Raw genomic sequence first — 22,042 nt, 5'->3', positions numbered from 1 at the left:
GGTTTTTACAAAGAACCATTTAAATACTCAAGTAAAAGTACACAGCCCAAACATGTTTTGGGCTGTGTACTTGAAAATACTCAAACACAGCATTTCAAATACCAGATACTCAAATACACATGCATTTGAAACCAGGTCTGGTGAGCACATTTAATGTAGTTGTCAGCCTCTCTACATAAAAGTTGAGGCCAGAGTAAGCTGAACCAGTGATCACCACCCTGGCTGAATATACTACAGGACTGTTCAATGTCTTCCTCAGAAAGGGTTGATTCAAACTGACAGCTTATAGGGATTCAAGTTTATGACCATCTCTGCAGTTCAAACAAGCTTTCATTATTCTAAACTTACATTAACTTCATAATTGCCTCTCATTCGTTTTTACTGGTGATTTTTAAACTGGAACAGTGTGTCTGTCTTCCAAATGGAATGCTCCATGATTCATCGACTGCATGGTGGAACAATGTCATTTCACACCAAAGGAAACACTTGTATGAAAATGTTATGTATCCCTTATATAAACAAGTGTCAAGAGATAGAGGTCCTCAGATGTCCTGGTTAGAGTCTCTAACTCCCTGCCTCTAACTGAGCTGCCCATCAGTCTGTGAAAGCATGCAGAGAATTCAAACTGCTTGGCAGAGGGTCTGCCTAATGTCTCCCTCACCAAAGAGTTTTATAGCTACCTCTTGCTGTATTAAAGGGGCAATCTGCAGTTGCTTCATCCACTTTTACACTTCGGAATTAATGAAATGTAACCATTTGGTCCTTGAAAAATATAACGTAAAAAAGCCTCATGAGCTGAGTTCAACTGTCATACCACATCAGAACCCAAAATGTAAGCTTGTTTCACTCCAATATTTGTAAACAAAGTAAATGTAAACAAACACTATATACAGTGCATTCGGAAATGATTCAGACCCCTTGACTTTTTCAACATTTTGTTACATTACAGCCTTATTCTAAAATTGATTTAAAAAAAAATCCTCATCAATCTACACACAATATCTCATAATGACAAAGGAAAAACAGGTTTTTGGAAATTTTTGCAAATGTATAAAAATTAAAAAAAACTCATAACATTTACATAACTATTCAGACCCTTTACTCAGTACTTTGTTGAAGCACCTTTGGCAGTCTTCTTGGGTATGACGCTACAAGCACACCTGTATTTGGGGAGTTTCTCACATTCTTCTCTGCAGATCCTCTCAATCTCTGTCAGGTTGGATGGCGAGCGTCGCTGCACAGCTATTTCCAGGTCTCTCCAGAGATGTTCGATCAATTTCTAGTCCGGGCTCTGGCTGGGCCACTCAAGGACATTCAGAGGCTTGTCCCGAAGCCACCCATGCGTTGTCTTGGCTGTGTGCTTAGGGTCGTTGTCCGGTTGGAAGGTGAACCTTCACCCCAGTCTGAGGTCCCGAGCGCTCTGGAGCAGGTTTTCATCAAGGATGTCTCTATACTTTGCTCCATTCATCTTTCCCTCGATCCTGACTAGTCTCCCAGTCCCTGCCGCCGAAAGCCTCCCCACAGCATGATGCTGCCACCACCATGCTTCAGGACGTGAGGCATTTAGGCCAAAGAGTTCAAACTTGGTTTCATCAGACCAGAGAATCCTGTTTCTCATGGACTAAGAATTCTTTAGGTGCCTTTTGGCAAACTCCAAGCAGGCTGTTATGTGCCTTTTACTGAGGAGTGGCTTCCGTCTGGCCACTCTACTATAAAGGCCTGATTTTTGGAGTGCTGCAGAGATGGCTGTCCTTCTGGAAGGTTCTCCCACCTCCACAAAGGAACTCTGGAGCTTTGTCTGTGTGACCATCGGGTTCTTGGTCACCTCCCTGACCAAGGCCCTTCTCCCCTGATTGCTCAGTTTGGACTGGTGGCCAGCCCTAGGAATAGTCTAGGTGGTTCCAAACTTCTTCCATTTAAGAATGATGGAGTCCACTGTGTTCTTGGGGACCTTCAATGCTGCATAAATGTGTTGGTTCCCTCGACACAATCCTGTCTCGAAGCTCTATAGAAAATTCCTTCGACCTCATGGCTTGGTTTTTATCTGACATGCACTGTCAGCTGTGGGACCTTAGTTAGACAGGTGTGTGCCTTTCCAAATAATTTCCAATCAATTGAATTTACCACAGGTGGACTCAGGATGCACATGAGCCCAATTTCAAGTCTCATCGCAAAGGGTCTGAATACCTGTTATTATTTTTAATAAATGTGATAACATTTCAAAGAAACTGTTTTCACTTTGTCATTTTTGGGTGTTGTGTGTAGATTGATGAACATATATATATATTAAATCCATTTTAGAATAAGGCTATAACATAACAAATGTGGTAAAAGGGGTCTGAATACTTTCTGAATGCAGTGTATCCTCAAAACATGGTTGAAACTATAATTTTGATATCATGGGGCGGCAGTGTAGCCTAGTGGTTAGAGCATTGGACTAGTAACCGAAAGGTTGCAAGTTCAAATCCCCGAGCTGACAAGGTACAAAATCTGTCGTTCTGCCCTTGAACAGGCAGTTATAACCCACTGTTCCTAGGCCGTCATTGAAAATAAGAATTTGTTCTTAACTGACTTGCCTAGTAAAATAAAGGTAAAAAAAATAAGTGCTAGCATCCATAGTTCTGTCTATGAATTCCAGCCCTATCCCTAGCTTTTTACCGAAATAGGGGCGGGGAGTGCACTTGATTGTTTCAACTGCTGATTGCCATTTTAATTACTGTGACATTGCTGTAACTCCCATTACACTCATTTAGAAGCTAAACTTCTTAGCTTGGAAAGGCTGTGTAAGATTTCTGTTTGGTGAACTGTTGACTTATGACCTCTCGCCCCAGGATCAGATTGACATGTGAGATAATGAATCATGGAAATAACCTAAAGTATCCGCCTGTTATTGGGATGTGTGCACACATTTACTGTAGTCCCCACAAAGTGTAATGTGAATCCCGTGGCATGTGATATCTGACCAGAATATGTCCCCTTGGACCGGCAGCATCAAAACACATTTTATTAGTCGTGTACACATTTGCAACGTTATCACAGATGCAGCGAAATGCTTGTGTTTCTAGCTCCAACAGTGCAGTAATACCAAGCAATAAAAAAACAAAAAAACAAATCCTAATAAATCCCATACATTTATTTATGTATATGTATATATAATGGTGTGTATGAATGGAAAAGGTGTGTACAGCACTTGATATATAGGGTGTGCCCTAATTAGAATACAGTATATACTGTACCTATGAAGTGGGTAAAATAGTATTTAAATATTATTAAAGTGACCAGTTTTTGACAGGGCAGCGGACTCTAAGGTGCCGGGTGGTAGCCGGGTAATGTTCTGGGCAGGGTGCTGGGTGGAGGCCGGGTAATGTTCTGGGTCTGGCCTGAAGATAGAAGCTGTTTTTTGGTCTCTCCAGCCCAGCTTTGATACCTGTACTGTCTCCACCTTCTAGATGGTAGCAGGGTGAACAGGCCGTGGCTCAGTTGGCTGAGATCCTTGATGATCTTCTTTGGCCTTCCTGTGACACCGGATGCTGTAGATGTCCAGGAGGGCAGGCAGTGTGCACCTGGTGATGCGTTGGGCTGACCGCACAACCCTCTGGAGAGCCCTGTGGTTGCTGGAGGTGCAATTACAATGGTGCATCTATAGAAGTTAGTGAGGGTCTCAGGGGCCAAGACGAATTTTGTCAGCCTCCTGAGGTTGAAGAGGCGCTAGAAAACAGAACAGTCATGTCTGTTGGCGCCATCTTGTTAGCATCACAGTAGATCTAAGCCATATCTAGGCCTCCCCACATCTTACCAGACTGTGCCAGCATCCCAATTAGCACCCTAATCCCTATAGTGCACTACCTATGGGCCCTGGTCAGAATTAGTGCACTAAATGGGGAATAGAGTGTTATTTGGGACACAGCCTGTGAAAACAAAGAGCAGAGAGGAGCCAGGCTAGCAGTGCAGAGGAGTCACAGTGATCTTATCTCACACCCTGTTAGAGGAAACCTCCCTCCCCAGAAAAACCAAACAAACCTAAAACTCAGCTGAAAAACGATCTCTTCATCATAATGAGCGGTAGGCACTCCAGCCCTGCCACTACCCTCTCTCCCTCGCGGAGAGCACACACCGGGGTGGGGGACGTTGATTGATGCCCTACTCTCACCCCTTCGAGCTGCCAATGCCTGGAGACACAGTAGCCCTGGAGTGTGTGTGTGTGTGTGTGTGTGTGTGTGTGTGTGTGTGTGTGTGTGTGTGTGAGCGCGAGCGCGTTTCCGCGAGGAGTCCCTGCATTAAGCCCACTCCAGATTCCCCCGTCATTGCTGCTATGAGATTATCACAGGGCATATTTTGAATCATCCTTATTGTGATTGAAATAAAGCCACGTGAACACAGGTCAGTCAGTGTATGATTGAAATAAAGCCACGTGAACACAGGTCAGTCAGTGTATGATTGAGATAAAGCCACGTGAACACAGGTCAGTCAGTGTATGATTGAGATAAAGCCACGTGAACACAGGTCAGTCAGTGTATGATTGAGATAAAGCCACGTGAACACAGGTCAGTCAGTGTATGATTGAGATAAAGCCACGTGAACACAGGTCAGTCAGTGTATGATTGAGATAAAGCCACGTGAACACAGGTCAGTCAGTGTATGATTGAAATAAAGCCACGTGAACACAGGTCAGTCAGTGTATGATTGAGATAAAGCCACGTGAACACAGGTCAGTCAGTGTATGATTGAGATAAAGCCACGTGAACACAGGTCAGTCAGTGTATGATTGAGATAAAGCCACGTGAACACAGGTCAGTCAGTGTATGATTGAGATAAAGCCACGTGAACACAGGTCAGTCAGTGTATGATTGAGATAAAGCCACGTGAACACAGGTCAGTCAGTGTATGATTGAGATAAAGCCACGTGAACACAGGTCAGTCAGTGTATGATTGAGATAAAGCCACGTGAACACAGGTCAGTCAGTGTATGATTGAAATAAAGCCACGTGAACACAGGTCAGTCAGTGTATGATTGAAATAAAGCCACGTGAACACAGGTCAGTCAGTGTATGATTGAAATAAAGCCACGTGAACACAGGTCAGTCAGTGTATGATTGAAATAAAGCCACCTATACGTTGGTCGGTCAGTGTTAAATGTCCTGTGGTGACCCCTCTCTGGCAGATCATTGCCTGAGTGTCCAGCTCGTCACCGGAGGGTTCATATAGAGCTTTATTAGAGAGTAGCCAGACAGACAGGGCCACGTGGGGATTCCACTCTGCCACACTGTGTTTGCTCTGCCGATTATGTTGTTTGCATATTGAAATATGGTCAAGTGGTTATTCCCGGCTTAATACCGAGGCACTCTATGGCACGGCAGCTCTCCTCTCATGAAACCCAGAGAGGGTATCAGTGGTGTGTCTGGAGTACTGGCACCGTGTGTTAATGGACCAAAATAAACACAATGCCTCTTTCTGATTCTCAAATAGGCTGTTTATAATTATGACTGTCGAGGGCCTTCACTTGTGGTTTAATGAGGTACACCGGTGTTGTTTATGTTTCTATGTTGAAAGGCTGGCTCAGCAGCCTGCTGTGGGGTCGGTGTCGACTACGCCACATGGTGGGGTCTTTATGTGGCTCGGCTGACTCTGAGGATCAGCATATTTATTTTGGCGGATAGGAGTCTTTTACACCAATAAGAGGAGGACACAGCGTCCTGATGGTGGCGAGGCAATCTCTGGTATTGGCCTCTCTCTGGGGAAGGCTTTTAAAAGGACAGAAAAAAAATGAGTGCAGCCGCCCGCCGTTGCAGTGGCTATCTCCCTCTCAAAGCCCCTGACTACCTCAGCTCCTCCTTAATGTAAGCACATTCAGCCATGGGCGGCAAGGAGAAAATGATATATCAGAGAGAGAGAGAGAGAGAGAGAGAGAGAGAGAGAGAGAGAGAGATAGTGTGAAATGTACAGGGAGATACAGAAATGGTGTGTGCTGTGCATATGTCTGATGTAAAGCATATAGGGTCTGTATTAGTCGATACACACTGTGTAGAAAAGTTAGTGTTGTCGCTGTTGATGTCTGTTCCAGTCCTCTATCCCTCTATTAGACCCCTGTGGGTCTGTGAGAGGGGGGTGAAATGAACAATAACAGAGTGTGAATGAGAGTGGCTGTTCTTCCTGAGCCTCCACTCTTCCCCTGTGTCTCTCCATCCATTATCTGAGGCCTGGCAGCACCTGATTGATGAGGAAGTGGCAGGATCACCTTGGTTCTGAGGTCAGAGCAGCAGATTTCATTTGTTGAGAAAGCTACAGAGCTACAGCACCTTGCCCCGCAGTAATGGAGGCACAACTTAAGACCCATTCTGGTTTTCCCATATCGCAGAAACTGTCAACGAAGACTTTGTTGTTTTCAAAGTAGGGTTTGGTTTATCTCCTTCATAAACAGAGATTTTCCAATCACACCCTGTTATTCTGTCTCCCTCGAGACTCGTACTGCGGTCCCTCTGCATGGGTCTTTGTGGAAAACTTTGTGTAACCAAGCAGCATTCCGCTTGTGCTTTCATTCACACAGTAGTGAAATGGTACACAGTGAGCCATATCAAATGCGTCACAACTTGTAGCATTTTGCATGACACTCTAACAATGCTTTGCTTTTGGCAGATTTTTTTCTCCTATTTCCTGAGACTGATTAAGAGGGGTTGGTAGCGTGTGTGGGGATCAGAGGGTGTCGCAGGAAGGCGGTCTGTCTCATAAGAGTTTCTCCTTTTCAGATGTACAGTGCCAGTCAAAAGTTTGGACACACCTACTCATTCCAGGGTTGTTTAATTTTTTTAAACTATTTTCTACATTGTAGAATAGTGAAGACATCAATACTATAAAATAACATATATGGAATCGTGTAGTAACCAAAAAAGTGTTAAACAAATCTAAAAATATTTTATATTTGAAATTCTTCAAAGTAGCCACCCTTTGCCTTGATGACAACTTTGCACACTCTTGTCAGTCTCTCAACCAGCTTCACCTGGAATGCTTTTCCAACAGTCTTGAAGGAGTTCACACATATGCTGCGCAATATTTGGCTGCTTTTCCTTCCCTTTGCGGTCCATCTCATCCCAAGCCATCTCAATTGGGTTGAGGTTGGATGATTGTGGAGGCCAGGTCATCTGATACAGTACTCCATCACTCTCCTTGGTCAAATAGCCCTTACACAGCCTGGAGGTGTATTGGGTCATTTTCCTGTTGAAAAACAAATGATAGTCCCACTCATTTCTGAGGCTGGTAACTCTAATGAACTTATCCTCTGCAGCAGAGCTAACTCTGGGTCTTCCTTTCCTGTGGCGGTCCTCATGAAAGCCAGTTTCATCATAGCGCTTGGTGGTTTTTGCGACTGCACTTTCAAAGCTTTCAAAGTTCTTGAAATTTTCCGCATTGACTGACCTTCATGTCTTAAGATAATGATGGACCATAGTTTCTCTTTGCTTATTTGAGCTGTTCTTGCCATAATATGGACTTGGTCTTTTACAAATAGAGCTGTCTTCTGTATACCACCCTACCTTGTCACAATACTACTGAGTGGCTCAAATGCATTAAGAAGGAAAGAAATTCCACAAACTAACTTTTAACAAGGCACACCTGTTATTTGAAATACATTCCAGGTAACTACCTCATGATGCTGGTTGAGAGAATGCCAAGTGTGTGTGAAGCTGTCATCAAGGCGTAAGGTGGCTACTTTTAAGAATTTTGATTTGTTTAACACTTTTTTGGTTACTACATGATTCCATATGTGTTATTTCATAGTTTTAATGTCTTCACTATTATTCTACAATATAGAAAATAGCAAAAATAAAGAAAAACCCTTGAATGATTAGGTGTGTCCAAACTTTTGACTGGTACTGTATATCACATTGATGAGAATGATCCTATGCATCCCCTCCTTTTCTTTATATGTACAGCGGTTTATTGGTCCTATGTTTGATATTTAATAAGAGTACTGGTTGTATTTTCTTACTTCCAAGAAAATGCTTTCCGATTATTATTATTTCAGAATAATTGAATCCATAAATCATAAAGCAGTGATATTTTCCCCCCTAGCAACATTAACAGCCTATAGGCCTGTGAAAGGAATTGAAAATCTCGGTGCGCTGTGCATGTGTAAATGGCTCAAAAAGTTCATAATATTCTTGATTAATTTGAATCTGCACATATTTTATGTTTTCACGTGTAAGAGAACATGTGACTGTAGGGCATACTGGTCCCATTTCCTCTTGTCAGTGTGTGGATGTGAGATCAAAGGAAGGCTGTTGCCTGTGTCCTTCCAGCCCAACATTAATGTCCTCTACCCTCTCCTCCTCTCCTCTCCTCTCCTCTCCTCCTCTCCCTTCTCCTCTGAGGCAGATTAAGCCAGTTGTCTGTCTTTTCGAAGTGAGAGGAAAAGTTACCATATCAATGTGTTGAGTGTATGTGGGGGCTTGTGGAGAGGAGTATGATGATGTCACTGAGGCTGTCTAGACATGACTGAATATTCTCAGTTGTCTGTTTGTTTACGTTGGATGATGGCACTGTGTGCGCTAGGCAGACTAGTGTGAACACTCCTACCCACTAAGACACAGACAGACATGGATAGAGCGCTGTGCATTGCCAATTGTGCGCTGCGAGTAGAAATAACATCACTATTGTCTACTGTCATATTGATAGATTATGCATTGGGATCTGAAACAAAATAGATTACTGATGATCTCCGCAGTTGGTAAATCTAATGAGAATGGTCACTTATCACATCATGGAGTGTGGGCCTGTAGCCATTAATAATGGTACAGCTCTGTAATGGCATTCACAGCGCACTATATCCCCTGACACCTCACACATCCACATCTGCTGACGTGTGTAGCATGGTCGTCTGTGTGCCACGTTGAAGTTCCATTTACAAGGGCAGCCACTAATCGGACTAGCGGGGGTCCTGTTGAGAAGAGAAAGTGATTATCATGGTTCCTCGACAGTCAATGCAATTTGTAGCCTATCAGGGACGGTTTCATTGCAATGCGAAGGTCGACTCTGTGACTATAAACAAGGTGCTGTATGTCGTGATGCACGGCAGCAAACTGGCATGTCTTTATTATGGTCCGGGAATGGTGACGGACCTCTCAATGATCTACACTTCAAGAGAATAGGACGATACTGAATCATTGTACCATTTATGACAAATATTCACAACTTTTATAAGAGACAGCAACATTCAGGTGGTTTTGTTGACTTGGACTCATCGTATTATGAATACATTATTTTTTAAATAGATAGCTGTATATCCTTAACAGCAGCATTTGAAGTCTTCATGTTTCAGAAATATTTCAACTGAACAAGAGCCATTGTGATTTAATCAATCTGTCTGCCCTGCTATGCTCATAGGCATTTCATTGTTTGAAATCATCTCTCTCTCTAGATCTCAATGAATCATACATAAATGAAGGTAGTCAAAGCCCCAGGGTAGATATCACACACCGCTGTGAGGCTAAACGACTTGACCCAAGCCGACCAGAAGGCCTCTTCATAAAGATAACACAATATGGGCCGAATTATACTTATTAGGTCCATTTTTATATAGAGAACACACACTTTGGATAAATTTGACAAGCAATCATATTCAGCTGTAGATCCATTATCAGCAAGTACATTGTTGATGTGAATGTGATATAAAACCTATCTACATTATATTAATATCAATGGCTAATGTCATATCCTGTATAAAGAGATCTCCAGTACTCCATGTTTAGAAATGACTCCCGTGGATCAGTCCTCACCATTTGATGACAGTGTAGATGGCCACGTCTTCCTCTCGTTGTCTGTCAAATTGATGGTGATTGGGGAAGTGGTCAGTTGCCACTTGCCCCTATCTACTGGGAGGTTGACATCGATTGTGTTGTTTCTGGACACTGAAATTATGTTATAGCACATCATTAGCTCTGTTTGCTAAATTGGGTCAAAACTGGAAACGAGCCCCTTGCTCCTCTTCAAATATTCATAACATGACATTCAGATGTAGAGCAGCCCCAGACAGTACTCTCTAATTGGCCAGTGCATTTAATCATGGGCTCTATTACAGTATTGTTAATAAAGGGAGAGGGAGAGAGAGAGAGAGAGAGAGATGGAAACAGAGATGGAAACAGAGATGGAAACAGAGAGAGAGAGAGATGGAAACAGAGAGAGAGAGAGATGGAAACAGAGAGAGAGAGATGGAAACAGAGAGAGAGAGATGGAAACAGAGAGAGAGAGATGGAAACAGAGAGAGAGAGAGATGGAAACAGAGAGAGAGAGAGATGGAAACAGAGAGAGAGAGATGGAAACAGAGAGAGAGAGAGATGGAAACAGAGGGAGAGAGAGATGGAAACAGAGAGAGAGAGATGGAAACAGAGAGAGAGAGAGATGGAAACAGAGAGAGAGAGAGATGGAAACAGAGAGAGAGAGATGGAAACAGAGAGAAACAGAGAGAGAAGGAGAGGGAAAGAGAGAGAGAAGGAGAGGGAAAGAGAGAGAGTAGGAGAGGGAAAGAGAGAGAGAAGGAGAGGGAAAGAGAGAGAAGGAGAGGGAAAGAGAGAGAAGGAGAGGGAAAGAGAGAAACAGAGAGAGAAGGAGAGGGAAAGAGAGAGAGAGAGAAACAGAGAGAGAGAGAGATAAAGAGAGAGAGATAGAAACAGAGAGAGAAGGAGAGGGAAAGAGAGAGAGATAGAAACAGAGAGAGAAGGAGAGGCAAAGAGAGAGAGAGAGAAACAGAGAGAGAAGGAGAGGGAAAGAGAGAGAGAGAGAAACAGAGAGAGAAGGAGAGGGAAAGAGAGAGAGAGAGAAACAGAGAGAGAAGGAGAGGGAAAGAGAGAGAGAGAGAGAGAGAAGGAGAGAGAAAGATAGAGGAAAACAGGACATTTACCCACATGGTATGAACTGAGGGGGTGGCTCTCTCTTGGCTGTGTGTGAGGGAGGGAGGCAGGCAGGGAAGGAGGCAGGCAGGGCACCTCCATAGTAACACAGGATCACTGTTACTGCAAGTGCAAATTATGGCCTCCTTGTCGAAAATGAAACAAATCCCTGAGGAAGAGGTTGATAACCTGGCATCTGGCAATTAATCAAAGAGGCTCTCAGTCTCCTGCTCTGGCCAACCGACTCAGCAGCAGTCACACCATGCAGCACTCCTCCTCGGAGGCCGCGACGCACCTTAATGTGTTTATGATACCTGTGACACACCTTAATGTCCTGTGTTTGTGAAACCTGTGACATACCATAATGTGCTGTGTTTATGAATAGCCTGCATTGACTGATCCTTAATAAAGACCTGAGGAGTTTGACTCTCTGAGAATTCACAGTGTTTGACAGTGCTGATTCAAATGTGATCATCTGTGGAGAAGATGTGATACAGTCTGTGTACCTACGTGTCTGTTCTGTCTCTGTTTTTATTTTACCTTTATTTTACCTGGCAAGTCAGTTAAAAGCAAATTCTTATTTTCAATGACAGCCTAGTAACAGTGGGTTAACTGCCTTGTTCAGGGGCAGAACAACAGATTCTACCTTGTCAGCTCAGGGATTCGATCTTGCAACCTTTCGGTTACTAGTCCACCGCTCTAACCACTAGGCTACATGTAATGTAATGCCTCACCTCACATGGAAGCTGTGTGTGTGGGTGTAGATGTGGGTGTGGATGATGACAGCTGGAATGTGTTTTCACATGCCCACTAGAAGCAGAGGAGGACAGATAGGACACTGGCACGGCTGCCGTGTGTCACAGCTGGGCTGTGTGTCGACACTGGCACCAACACGGCTAACATGTCACAGCTGTTGACTGTGGTGACAGGAGGGAGCCCTGCTTTCCTCTACACACTGCTACTGCAGACACTAAGTCATCAGGCTACAGCCCTGGAACCTGAGGTAAAGTCCTATCCTCACAGCTGTCATCAGGCAACAGCCCTGGAACCTGAGGTAAAACCCTATCCTCACAGCTGTCATCAGGCTACAGCCCTGGGACCTGAGGTAAAAGCCTATCCTCACAGCTGTCATCAGGCTACAGCCCTGGAACCTGAGGTAAAGTCCTATCCTCACAGCTGTCATCAGGCTACAGCCCTGGAATCTGAGGTAAAATCCTATCCTCACAGCTGTCATCAGGCTACAGCCCTGGGACCTGAGGTAAAATCGTATCCTCACAGCTCTCATCAGGCTACAGCCCTGGAACCTGAGGTAAAACCCTAACCTCACAGCTGTCATCAGGCTACAGCCCTAGAACATGCTGTAAAAACATTTCCTCACAGCTGTCATAAGGCTACAGCCCTGGGACCTGAGGTAAAAACCTATCCTCACAGCTGTCATAAGGCTACAGCCCTGGAACCTGCCGTAAAAACCTATCCTCACAGCTGTCATCAGGCTACAGCCCTGGAACCTGGGGTGAAAATGTTTCCTCACTGGGTTTGCTGCAGAGAGGTGGATAAGAGAGTATTTCTGGACTATGGTAGGGTTCTCTTTAAGAGGCCTCTGTTGTATCCTGTCATTACATCCTACTATATTCAACATGGTAATTACGGCTGTGCCCACTTAAGAAATAGGGAGCAAAGTTCATGCATGTGCCATGTGGAAGAGAAAGGAAAACAGGTCAAAAGTATGACAGCTATTGTCTTGTTATTTCTGCATTCTTAAACATAGCACTGTGGCTTTGACAACAGCATATTGTTCAATATGTTCCATTAAAGACAGACACTAGCTTTTCATCATTGGATGTGTTATTGTATTTTACTTCATACCGTCAGAGGAATGCTTGCTATTTTCAGATGTCTGTTTGTCATTAAATTATATCAGAGAATTCGGCATGAAGAATACTGGATTCCCTTGTGATCGCACATCAATCCAAGTTTTCTGTGGCAGGCAGTTAGCTCTCTTCCCAAACCCATCCCCATCCCCATCCCCTACTCATCCCTCTCCCTCTTGTCTCAATCCCCAAAGCACATCTTTCTATAGAGACTCCAGATACCACCGGACCTGGCAACCCCAGGAACTACCGCTGATAAACCCTCCCAACCGTCTGATCTTCACCACAGTGTCTCTCTTTGAGGAATCAGAATGACAAGGGTTGCCAGATTTTCTCCTTCCCCGCTCCAGCGCTAATAGAGTAGATAAGTAGATCCATATAATTAGAAAGCATTGAAATAATTGTAACAAGAGGCTAAATGCCTAGCTGTAGTTTTAATTAGCCGGTGCTTGAAATTAATAATTGCCACTTTCTAAATCAGAAATCAGTGACTGTTGTTTAGGCTGCTATATTGGAATAATGGTGGGGGGATTGGCTGCTTTTTACATCTCTGTATGTGTTCTTTTCACTGTGCTGCTTGTACACTGGGCCTGGGAGGGGAGGGGGATAAAACCTGGGTCTATTTGGTTATCTTCCAAGTGCAGCATAGCTCAGCCGAGATTAAATTCATTGGGTTTACAGTGGATATCAGTATTAGCTTTTTTATGTTATGTTGGAAAGAACCAGGGGTGGGAGGCCGGCAGTCTGCAGGGGGAAGAGAAGAGAGCTGCCAATGCTACAATTTACAGAGAACATCATCATCGACATCACCATCATCATTATAAAAACCCTCTCTCTGCTATTAAAACCATCGCCGGAATGAGAAAAAATAAAATCAATTCTGGAAATCTTTTTTATATATATATCACATTTCCCATAGGAGTAAAAAGGGCTGAAGCAGCACTGTCGTCTCCTCTGCAGACTAATATCTGTTAGCACTGAAACATCATGCCTCGATCGCTCTTCCCTTAGAGGATAGCTGGCTTTCTACAGTAGTGAGTTAATGATCAGTCTTGACCCCACACCTCATAACAACACTGGTGCATTAGACACAGGACTTAGTGGCAGGGGACTGTCGGGGCACGGGAGCCAATGACAGCTGGAAATTTGATCTATCAGACTGTCAGGGCGCACTGGCAGGTTTGAGCAGGCCCAGAGTAAAGATAACTGACATCTTGCTGTCATTACTGCATGGGCCCGGCCGTCAATCTCTCCCTGCCGCATTCCTCCCCTTCTTTCTCTTCCTGTGTTATTTCTTATTTCCATTAAAACAATCGCCTGTCGCCCTGAAACAGGGCCTCGTTTTTTTTTCCCCAGGCCTCCCTTTTCAAAATAATTTGCTGATTGATTAAATGCTTTGGAAAAGCCATAGGACCCGGAGGTGTGTTTTGAGCAGAGCAAGGGCAGATTGAAGGCAAACTGATTCCAACTCTCTGTCTCTGTCTCATATCTATCACTGCCAATTGCTTGTGCTTCCCAAGTCTGGGATTCTCCTGCGGTGTTCTTCAAAGGAACAGAGTTTGAGATGGGAAATATGTTTATTTGGTTTGAGAAAGCTGGGAAATCTTAGTTCATAATTCTAGGGGTACTGTATTCAGGTATTTAAGTGTGATGGGATTTCCTACTATGTTATTATCACCACCATGTAGCCATTTTGTCACTTTCATTTACATCAGCGTCAATCAACTTCAATCAACTACTAATTTAATTGAAATCATAATAACGGAGAAATGGTAAACAAAATGGCTGAAACATTTAGATGATCACACAGTGCTGGGTATTGTTTAATATGCTGTCTATCTAGAGCGTACCATCTGGTATTTCTAGATGGACAGCAGAGCAGGTACTCAGGCTTTCCATTACCCTTGTCAGTGCATCACTGCTGTGGGAGCTGACCATCACTGCACTGCTCTGTTCAGTCAACTCTGCTCTGCTCTGTTCTGGTTGCATGTCTCTCTTAGGGTTGGCCCTCTCACCCTATACCACCCTCTAGTCTACACCACCACAGAACACTACCACATTGCTATCACGTCCTCAGCCCTGGCTGGTCCTTCTGCTGCCTGTCTTAATGCCCAGCTCTCCAGCGGGCCCCAGGGGGCCTGGTGATAGCCCGGGGCCAGGACGCTAATGCTGCTACGTCGCTACGCTAGTTCGACTCCCACCTCTTTGGAAAGAGCAGCAGCAGCGGAGGTGGAGGAGCGTGGGACATTATGCTAATGAGAGGGCATAGAGCAGGGTTTTTAATCAAGTGTTGGTAGTGGTCGGACAGCCATAGGACAGCTAGGCACAACTTTTACATCAGCTGACAAAGGAGAAAGCAGACAAATGTTACACTGTGGATTTATTTCGCTGCCGATATGGCTGCTCTGCTCACCAAACAGGCTTAACAAACCTGAATGAAGATATGGAAACCTACCTGTCTGTCTAGGACAACTTTTATGTTCAGTTATTGCAAACATATACTGGGAATGTATTTACTAAATTGGAATATTGGGAAAAAGTCATATTGGTTTTAGTATGCTCTTCATTGTAAAACATACAAGGGTGTAAAAGGGAATCAACATAGACTAAAGAGCCTAGAACTCAAAAGGCCTACACTTTTACACCCGCTGGCCCTTCCCCTCCGTGTTGCTTAATAAACTGTCTGGCCCTTCCCCTCCGTGTTGGTTAATAAACTGTGTCTGGCCCTTCCCCTCCGTGTTGCTTAATAAACTGTGTCTGGCCCTTCCCCTCCGTGTTGCTTAATAAACTGTCTGGCCCTTCCCCTCCTTGTTGCTTAATAAACTGTGTCTGGCCCTTCCCCTCCGTGTTGCTTAATAAACTGTGTCTGGCCCTTCCCCTCCGTGTTGCTTAATAAACTGTGTCTGGCCCTTCCCCTCCGTGTTGCTTAATAAACTGTGTCTGGCCCTTCCCCTCCGTGTTGCTTAATAAACTGTGGTTGGCCCTTCCCCTCCGTGTTGCTTAATAAACTCTGTCTGGCCCTTCCCCTCCGTGTTGCTTAATAAACTGTGGCTGGCCCTTCCACTCCGTGTTGCTTAATAAACTGTGGCTGGCCCTTCCGCTCCGTGTTGCTTAATAAACTGTGGTTGGCCCTTCCCCTCCGTGTTGCTTAATAAACTGTGGCTGGCCCTTCCACTCCGTGTTGGTTAATAAACTGTGCTTGACCTTTCCACTCCGAATTGCTTAATAAACTGTGTCTGGCCCTTCCACTCCGTGTTGGTTAATAAACTGTGCTTGACCTTCCACTCCATGTTGGTTAATAAACTGTGTCTGGCCCTACCGCTCCATGTTGGTTAATAAACTCTGGCTGGCGCTTCCGCTCCCTGTTGCTTAATAAACTGTGTCTGACCCTTCCCCTCCGTGTTGCTTAATAAACTGTGTCTGGCCCTTCCCTTCCATGTTGCTTAATAAACTGTGTCTGGCCCTTCCACTCTGTGTTGCTTAATAAACTGTGGCTGGCCCTTCCGCTCCGTGTTGCTTAATAAACTGTGGCTGGCCCTTCCACTCCGTGTTGGTTAATAAACTGTGCTTGACCTTCCACTCCGTGTTGGTTAATAAACTCTGTCTGGCCCTTCCACTCCGTGTTGGTTAATAAACTGTGCTTGACCTTGCACTCCATGTTGCTTAATAAACTGTGTCTGGCCCTTCCGGTCCATGTTGCTTAATAAACTGTGCTTGACCTTCCACTCCGTGTTGCTTAATAAACTGTGGCTGGCCCTACCGCTCCATGTTGGTTAATAAACTTTGGCTGGCCCTTCCGCTCCGTGTTTGTTAATGAACTGTGGCTGGCCTTTCCGCTCCGTGTTGGTTAATAAACTGCGGCTGGTTCTTCCGCTCCTTGTTGGTTAATGAACTGTGGCTGGCCTTGCTGCTCCGTGTTGGTTAACAAACTGTGGCTGGCCCTTCTGCTCCGTGTTGGTTAATAAACTGTGGCTGGCCTTTCTGCTCCGTGTTGGTTAATTAACTGTGGCTGGCCTTTCTGCTCCGTGTTGGTTAATAAACTGTGGCTGGCCTTTCTGCTCCGTGTTGGTTAATAAACTGTGGCTGGCCTTTCTGCTCCGTGTTGGTTAATAAACTGTGGCTGGCCTTTCTGCTCCGTGTTGGTTAATAAACTGTGGCTGTCCTTTCTGCTCCGTGTTGGTTAATGAACTGTTCTTTACCTTCTTCTCTGTGTTGCTTAATAAACTGTGGCTGGCCCTTCGGCAACGTGTTGCTTAATAAACTGTGGCTGGCCTTTCTGCTCCACGTCGGTTAATAAACTGTGGCTGGCCCTTCCTCTCTGTGTTGAAAAATAAACTGTGCTTGACCTTCTGTTCCATGTTGCTTAATAAACTGTGGCTGGCCCTTCTACTCAGTGTTGGTAAATAAACTGTGGCTGGCCCTTCTACTCAGTGTTGGTTAATGAACTGTGGCTGGTGCTTCTGCTCCGTGTTTGTAAATAAACTGTGGCTGGCCCTTCCGCTCCGTGTTGCTTAATAAACTGTGGCTGGCCCTTCCACTTCTTGTTTGTTAATAAACTGTGGCTGGCCCTTCTGCTCCGTGTTGCTTAATAACCTGTGGCTGGCCCTTCCACTCCGTGTTGGGTAGCCATTCCCTTTCTTTCTCCTCTTGGGTAAGCATGCCCTTTCTTTCCGGCAGTGTCCTGTATTCAGTGTTTGTATGACAATCCACTTCCTTTCTGTCCGGTGCTGCCTATCCTTCATCAGCTTAGTGTCAGCCTGTGTCTATTAGACAGGGCTTCCCTCACAACTCAATGTTTCACTGTGGCAGGGCTCTCTGACCCTGTGTCTAGAGAGCTACCCTCCTTTAAGTTTTGCTACAACCCCAGTTGTAACTAACCTCATTCAGCTTATCAACCAGCTAATTATTAATGAGTTACAGGATGGTAGATCTCCCGGAACAGGGTTGGAAAGCCCTGCAGTCTATCATGACAGCTGTGAATACTCTGACAGACCTGGTGTTGTCTTCTCCTCCTTCTCTCCCCATGCAGTCATTATGAGCAGGACCGCAATGCGCTCAAGAAGAGGGAGTGGGAGCGGCGGACTCAGGAGGTGCAGCAGGACGAAGATCTCTTCTCCTCTGGGTTTAATCTCTTTGGGGAGCCATACAAGGTAAGGGCCTGGGAAGGAAGAAAGGAAGGAAGAAAGAAAGGAAGGAAGGGCGTGAGGAGTTGGGAAGGAGGTCAGTCAGCATGCAGCATCCCATCTCCCATCACTTTTCCTAGGGCATCGCCAGGCAGCAAGCATGATGTAAGGTGCTAGATAAAATAAGTTTATACTCCCAGCTTCTACAATCCTCCCTAATATACCCCAGCTTCTACCCCCCATTATTCCTCCAGCTTCTACCCCCATTATACCCCTAGCTTCTACCCGGTGTTGTCTTCTCCTCCTTCTCTCCCCATTATACCTCCAATTTCTGCCCCCATTATAAAACCCAGCTTCTACCCCCCCATTATTCCCCCAGCTTCTACAACCCCCTATTACTCCTCCAGCATCTACCCCCATTATTCACCCAGATTCTACCACCCCCATTATTCCTCCAGCTTCTACCCACCATTATAAACCCAGCTTCTACCCCCATTATACCTCCAATTTCTGCCCCCATTATAACCCCAGCTTAAACCCCCATTATACCCCCAACTTCTACCCCCCAATACACCTGCAGCTTCAACCCCCAATTATACCTACAGCTTCTGCCCCCCATATTCCCACAGGTTCTACCCCTTCATTATAACCCCAGCTTCTACCCCCTTGTTATTCCCCCAGCTTCTGACCCCATCATACACCCAGCTTCGACACCCCCAATATACCTGCAGCTTCAACCCCCATTATACCTATAGCTTCAGCCCCCATTATTCCCACATCTTCCTTCCCCTCATTATAACCCCAGCTTCTACCCCCTTGTTATTCCCCCAGCTTCTGACCCCCATCGTACACACAGTGTCGACACCTCCCCCATTATTACTCCAGCTTCCACTCCCCATTATTCCCCAAGCTTCTATACCCACCCCATAATACACCCAGCTTCCACCCCTCCCCCATTATTACTCCATCTTCTCCCCCTATTATTTATCCAGCTTCTACCCTCCATCTTCTAACTCCTCATTATAACCCCAGCCTCTACCCCCTGTTATTCCCCCAGTTCCCCCATACACCCAGCTTGACACCCTCCCCATTAAATCCCAGCTTCTACCACATGTTATTAATCCAGCTTCCACCACCCATTATTCCCCAAGCTTCTACACCAACCCCATAATACCACCATATTCTACCGCCCCTCCCCATTATACCTCCATCTTCTACCCCCATTATTTCTCCAGCTTCTACCCCCATATTTCTCCAGCTTCTACCCCCATTATTTCTCCAGCTTCTACTCCCCATTATTTCTCCAGCTTCTACCGCCCATATTTCTCCAGCTTCTACCCCCATTATTCTCCAGCTTCTACCCCCATATTTCTCCAGCTTCTACCCCCATTATTTCTCCAGCTTCTACCCTCCCATTATTTCTCCAGCTTCTACCCCCATATTTCTCCAGATTCTACCTCCCCATTGTAACCCCAGCGTCTACCCCCATTATTCTCCCAGCTTCTACCTTCATTATAAACCCAGCGTCTACCCCTATTATTCCCCCAGCTTCTACCCCATTACAAGCTCAGCTTCTACCCCCTCCCCACTATGCGTCCATCCTGTACCCCCATTATACCCCCAGCTTCTACCCCCTATTATTCCCCCAGCTTCTATCCCCCATTTTACACCTGCTTTGACCCCTCATTAAAACACCCAGCTTCTACCACCCATTAGTCTTTCAGCTTCTACCCCCCCAATTTACCCACAGCTTCTACCACCCCATTATACCTACAGCTTCTACCCCCAATTATTCCCCCAGTGTCTACCCCCTCATTATACCCCCAGCTTCTATCCCCTATTATTTCCCCAGCTTCTAACCCCCATTATTCCCCCAGCTTCTACCCCATTATACACCCAGCTTCTACACCCCCCCATTATACTCCAGCTTTTACCCCCATTATTCCCTCAGCTTCTACCCCCAATTATTCCTCCAACTTCTTCCCCCATTATTCCTCCAACTTCTACCCACCCATTATTCATCCAACTTCCACCCCCTATTATAGCCCAAGCTTCAATCCTTCCCATTATACCACCTATACCGCGCCCCATTATACCCCATCTTCTGCTCCTCCATTAACCCCCAGCTTTTTTCCCCCAGCATTCCACGAGCTTCTACCTCCCCATTATTCCCCCAGCTTCTGCCACGCCCTATTATTCCTCCAGCTTCTACTACCTTTATATCCCCAAGTTCAACATCTCCCCATTATTCCTCCAACTTCCAACCCCCATTATACCCCAAACTTCAACCCTTCCCATTGTATCCCATCTTCTGCTCCCCATTATTCCCCCAGCTTCTACCTCCCCCATTATTCCTGCAACTTCTAGTCCCCCATTATTCCTCCAACTTCTACCCCCATTATTCGCCCAGCTTCTACCACTCCCTGTTATTCCACCAGCATCTACTCCCCATTATTCACCCAGTTTCTACCACCCCTATTCTTCCTAAATCTTCTACACCTCATTATACCCCAGCTTCAACCACCTCATTTCCCCATCTTCTACCCCATTATACCCCCAACTTCAACCCCTCCCATTATGGGAATGATTCTACCTACTCCCCATTATGGGAATGCTTCTACCAGCTTCTACCTCCCTCATTATTCCCCCAGCCTCTACCATCCCCTATTATTCCACCAGCTTCTACCCTCATTATGCCCCCAGCTTCTACTCCCCGTTATTCCCTCAGATTCTACCACCCCTATTATTCCACCAGCTTCTAACCCCCATTATTCACATAGTTTCTACCACCCCCTATTATTCCTCCAGCTTTTACCCCCATTATAACCTAGTTTCTACCCCCAATTATTCCTCAAACTTCAACCCCTCAGTATTCCTCAACCTCTACCCCCATTATAGTCCCAGCTTCAACCCTCCCATTGTACCACCTACACCACCCCATTATAACCCAGCTTCTGCTCCCCATTATTCCCCCAGCTTCTACTCCCCATTATTTCCCCAGCTTCTACTCCCCATTGTTCCCCCAGCTTCTACCACTCCCTATTATTCCACCAACCCCCCACAATTATTCACCCAGCTTCTACCCCCATTATTCCTCCAGCTTCTACCCCCATTATACCCCTAGCTTCTACCCCCATTATACCTCCAATTTCTGCCCCCATTATAAAACCCAGCTTCTACCCCCCATTATTCCCCCAGCTTCTACAACCCCTATTACTCCTCCAGCATCTACCCCCATTATTCACCCAGATTCTACCACCCCCATTATTCCTCCAGCTTCTACCCACCATTATAAACCCAGCTTCTACCCCCATTATACCTCCAATTTCTGCCCCCATTATAACCCCAGCTTAAACCCCCATTATACCCCCAACTTCTACCCCCAATACACCTGCAGCTTCAACCCCCAATTATACCTACAGCTTCTGCCCCCCCATATTCCCACAGGTTCTACCCCTTCATTATAACCCCAGCTTCTACCCCCTTGTTATTCCCCCAGCTTCTGACCCCATCATACACCCAGCTTCGACACCCCCAATATACCTGCAGCTTCAACCCCCATTATACCTATAGCTTCAGCCCCCATTATACCTATAGCTTCAGCCCCCATTATTCCCACATCTTCCTTCCCCTCATTATAACCCCAGCTTCTACCCCCCTTGTTATTCCCCCAGCTTCTGACCCCCATCGTACACACAGTGTCGACACCTCCCCCATTATTACTCCAGCTTCCACTCCCCATTATTCCCCAAGCTTCTATACCCACCCCATAATACACCCAGCTTCCACCCCCTCCCCCATTATTACTCCATCTTCTCCCCCTATTATTTATCCAGCTTCTACCCTCCATCTTCTAACTCCTCATTATAACCCCAGCCTCTACCCCCTGTTATTCCCCCAGTTCCCCCATACACCCAGCTTGACACCCTCCCCATTAAATCCCAGCTTCTACCACATGTTATTAATCCAGCTTCCACCACCCATTATTCCCCAAGCTTCTACACCAACCCCATAATACCACCATATTCTACCGCCCCTCCCCATTATACCTCCATCTTCTACCCCCCATTATTTATCCAGCTTCTACCCCCATATTTCTCCAGCTTCTACCCCATTATACACCCAGCTTCTACACCCCCATTATACTCCAGCTTTACCCCCATTATTCCCT

At 45.5% G+C, this 22,042-nt stretch overlaps 1 protein-coding gene across 1 annotated transcript in view; it reads left to right on the top strand.

Moving 5' to 3' along the window:
- The window catches only part of LOC112257031 (AF4/FMR2 family member 2), a 336,258-nt gene that overhangs the window by 44,296 nt on the left and 269,920 nt on the right, over positions 1 to 22,042 (top strand). Inside the window, exon 2 of the mRNA XM_042326311.1 lies at positions 17,778 to 17,898. Coding sequence (XP_042182245.1) covers positions 17,778 to 17,898 — 121 coding nt within the window. The remainder of the gene's footprint in view (positions 1 to 17,777; positions 17,899 to 22,042) is intronic.

Source organism: Oncorhynchus tshawytscha, linkage group LG08 (genome assembly GCF_018296145.1).
Source record: "Oncorhynchus tshawytscha isolate Ot180627B linkage group LG08, Otsh_v2.0, whole genome shotgun sequence".
Lineage (NCBI taxonomy): Eukaryota > Metazoa > Chordata > Actinopteri > Salmoniformes > Salmonidae > Oncorhynchus > Oncorhynchus tshawytscha.
Note: the sequence above shows the minus strand (reverse complement) of the source record. Positions and strands in the feature narration are given on the sequence as shown.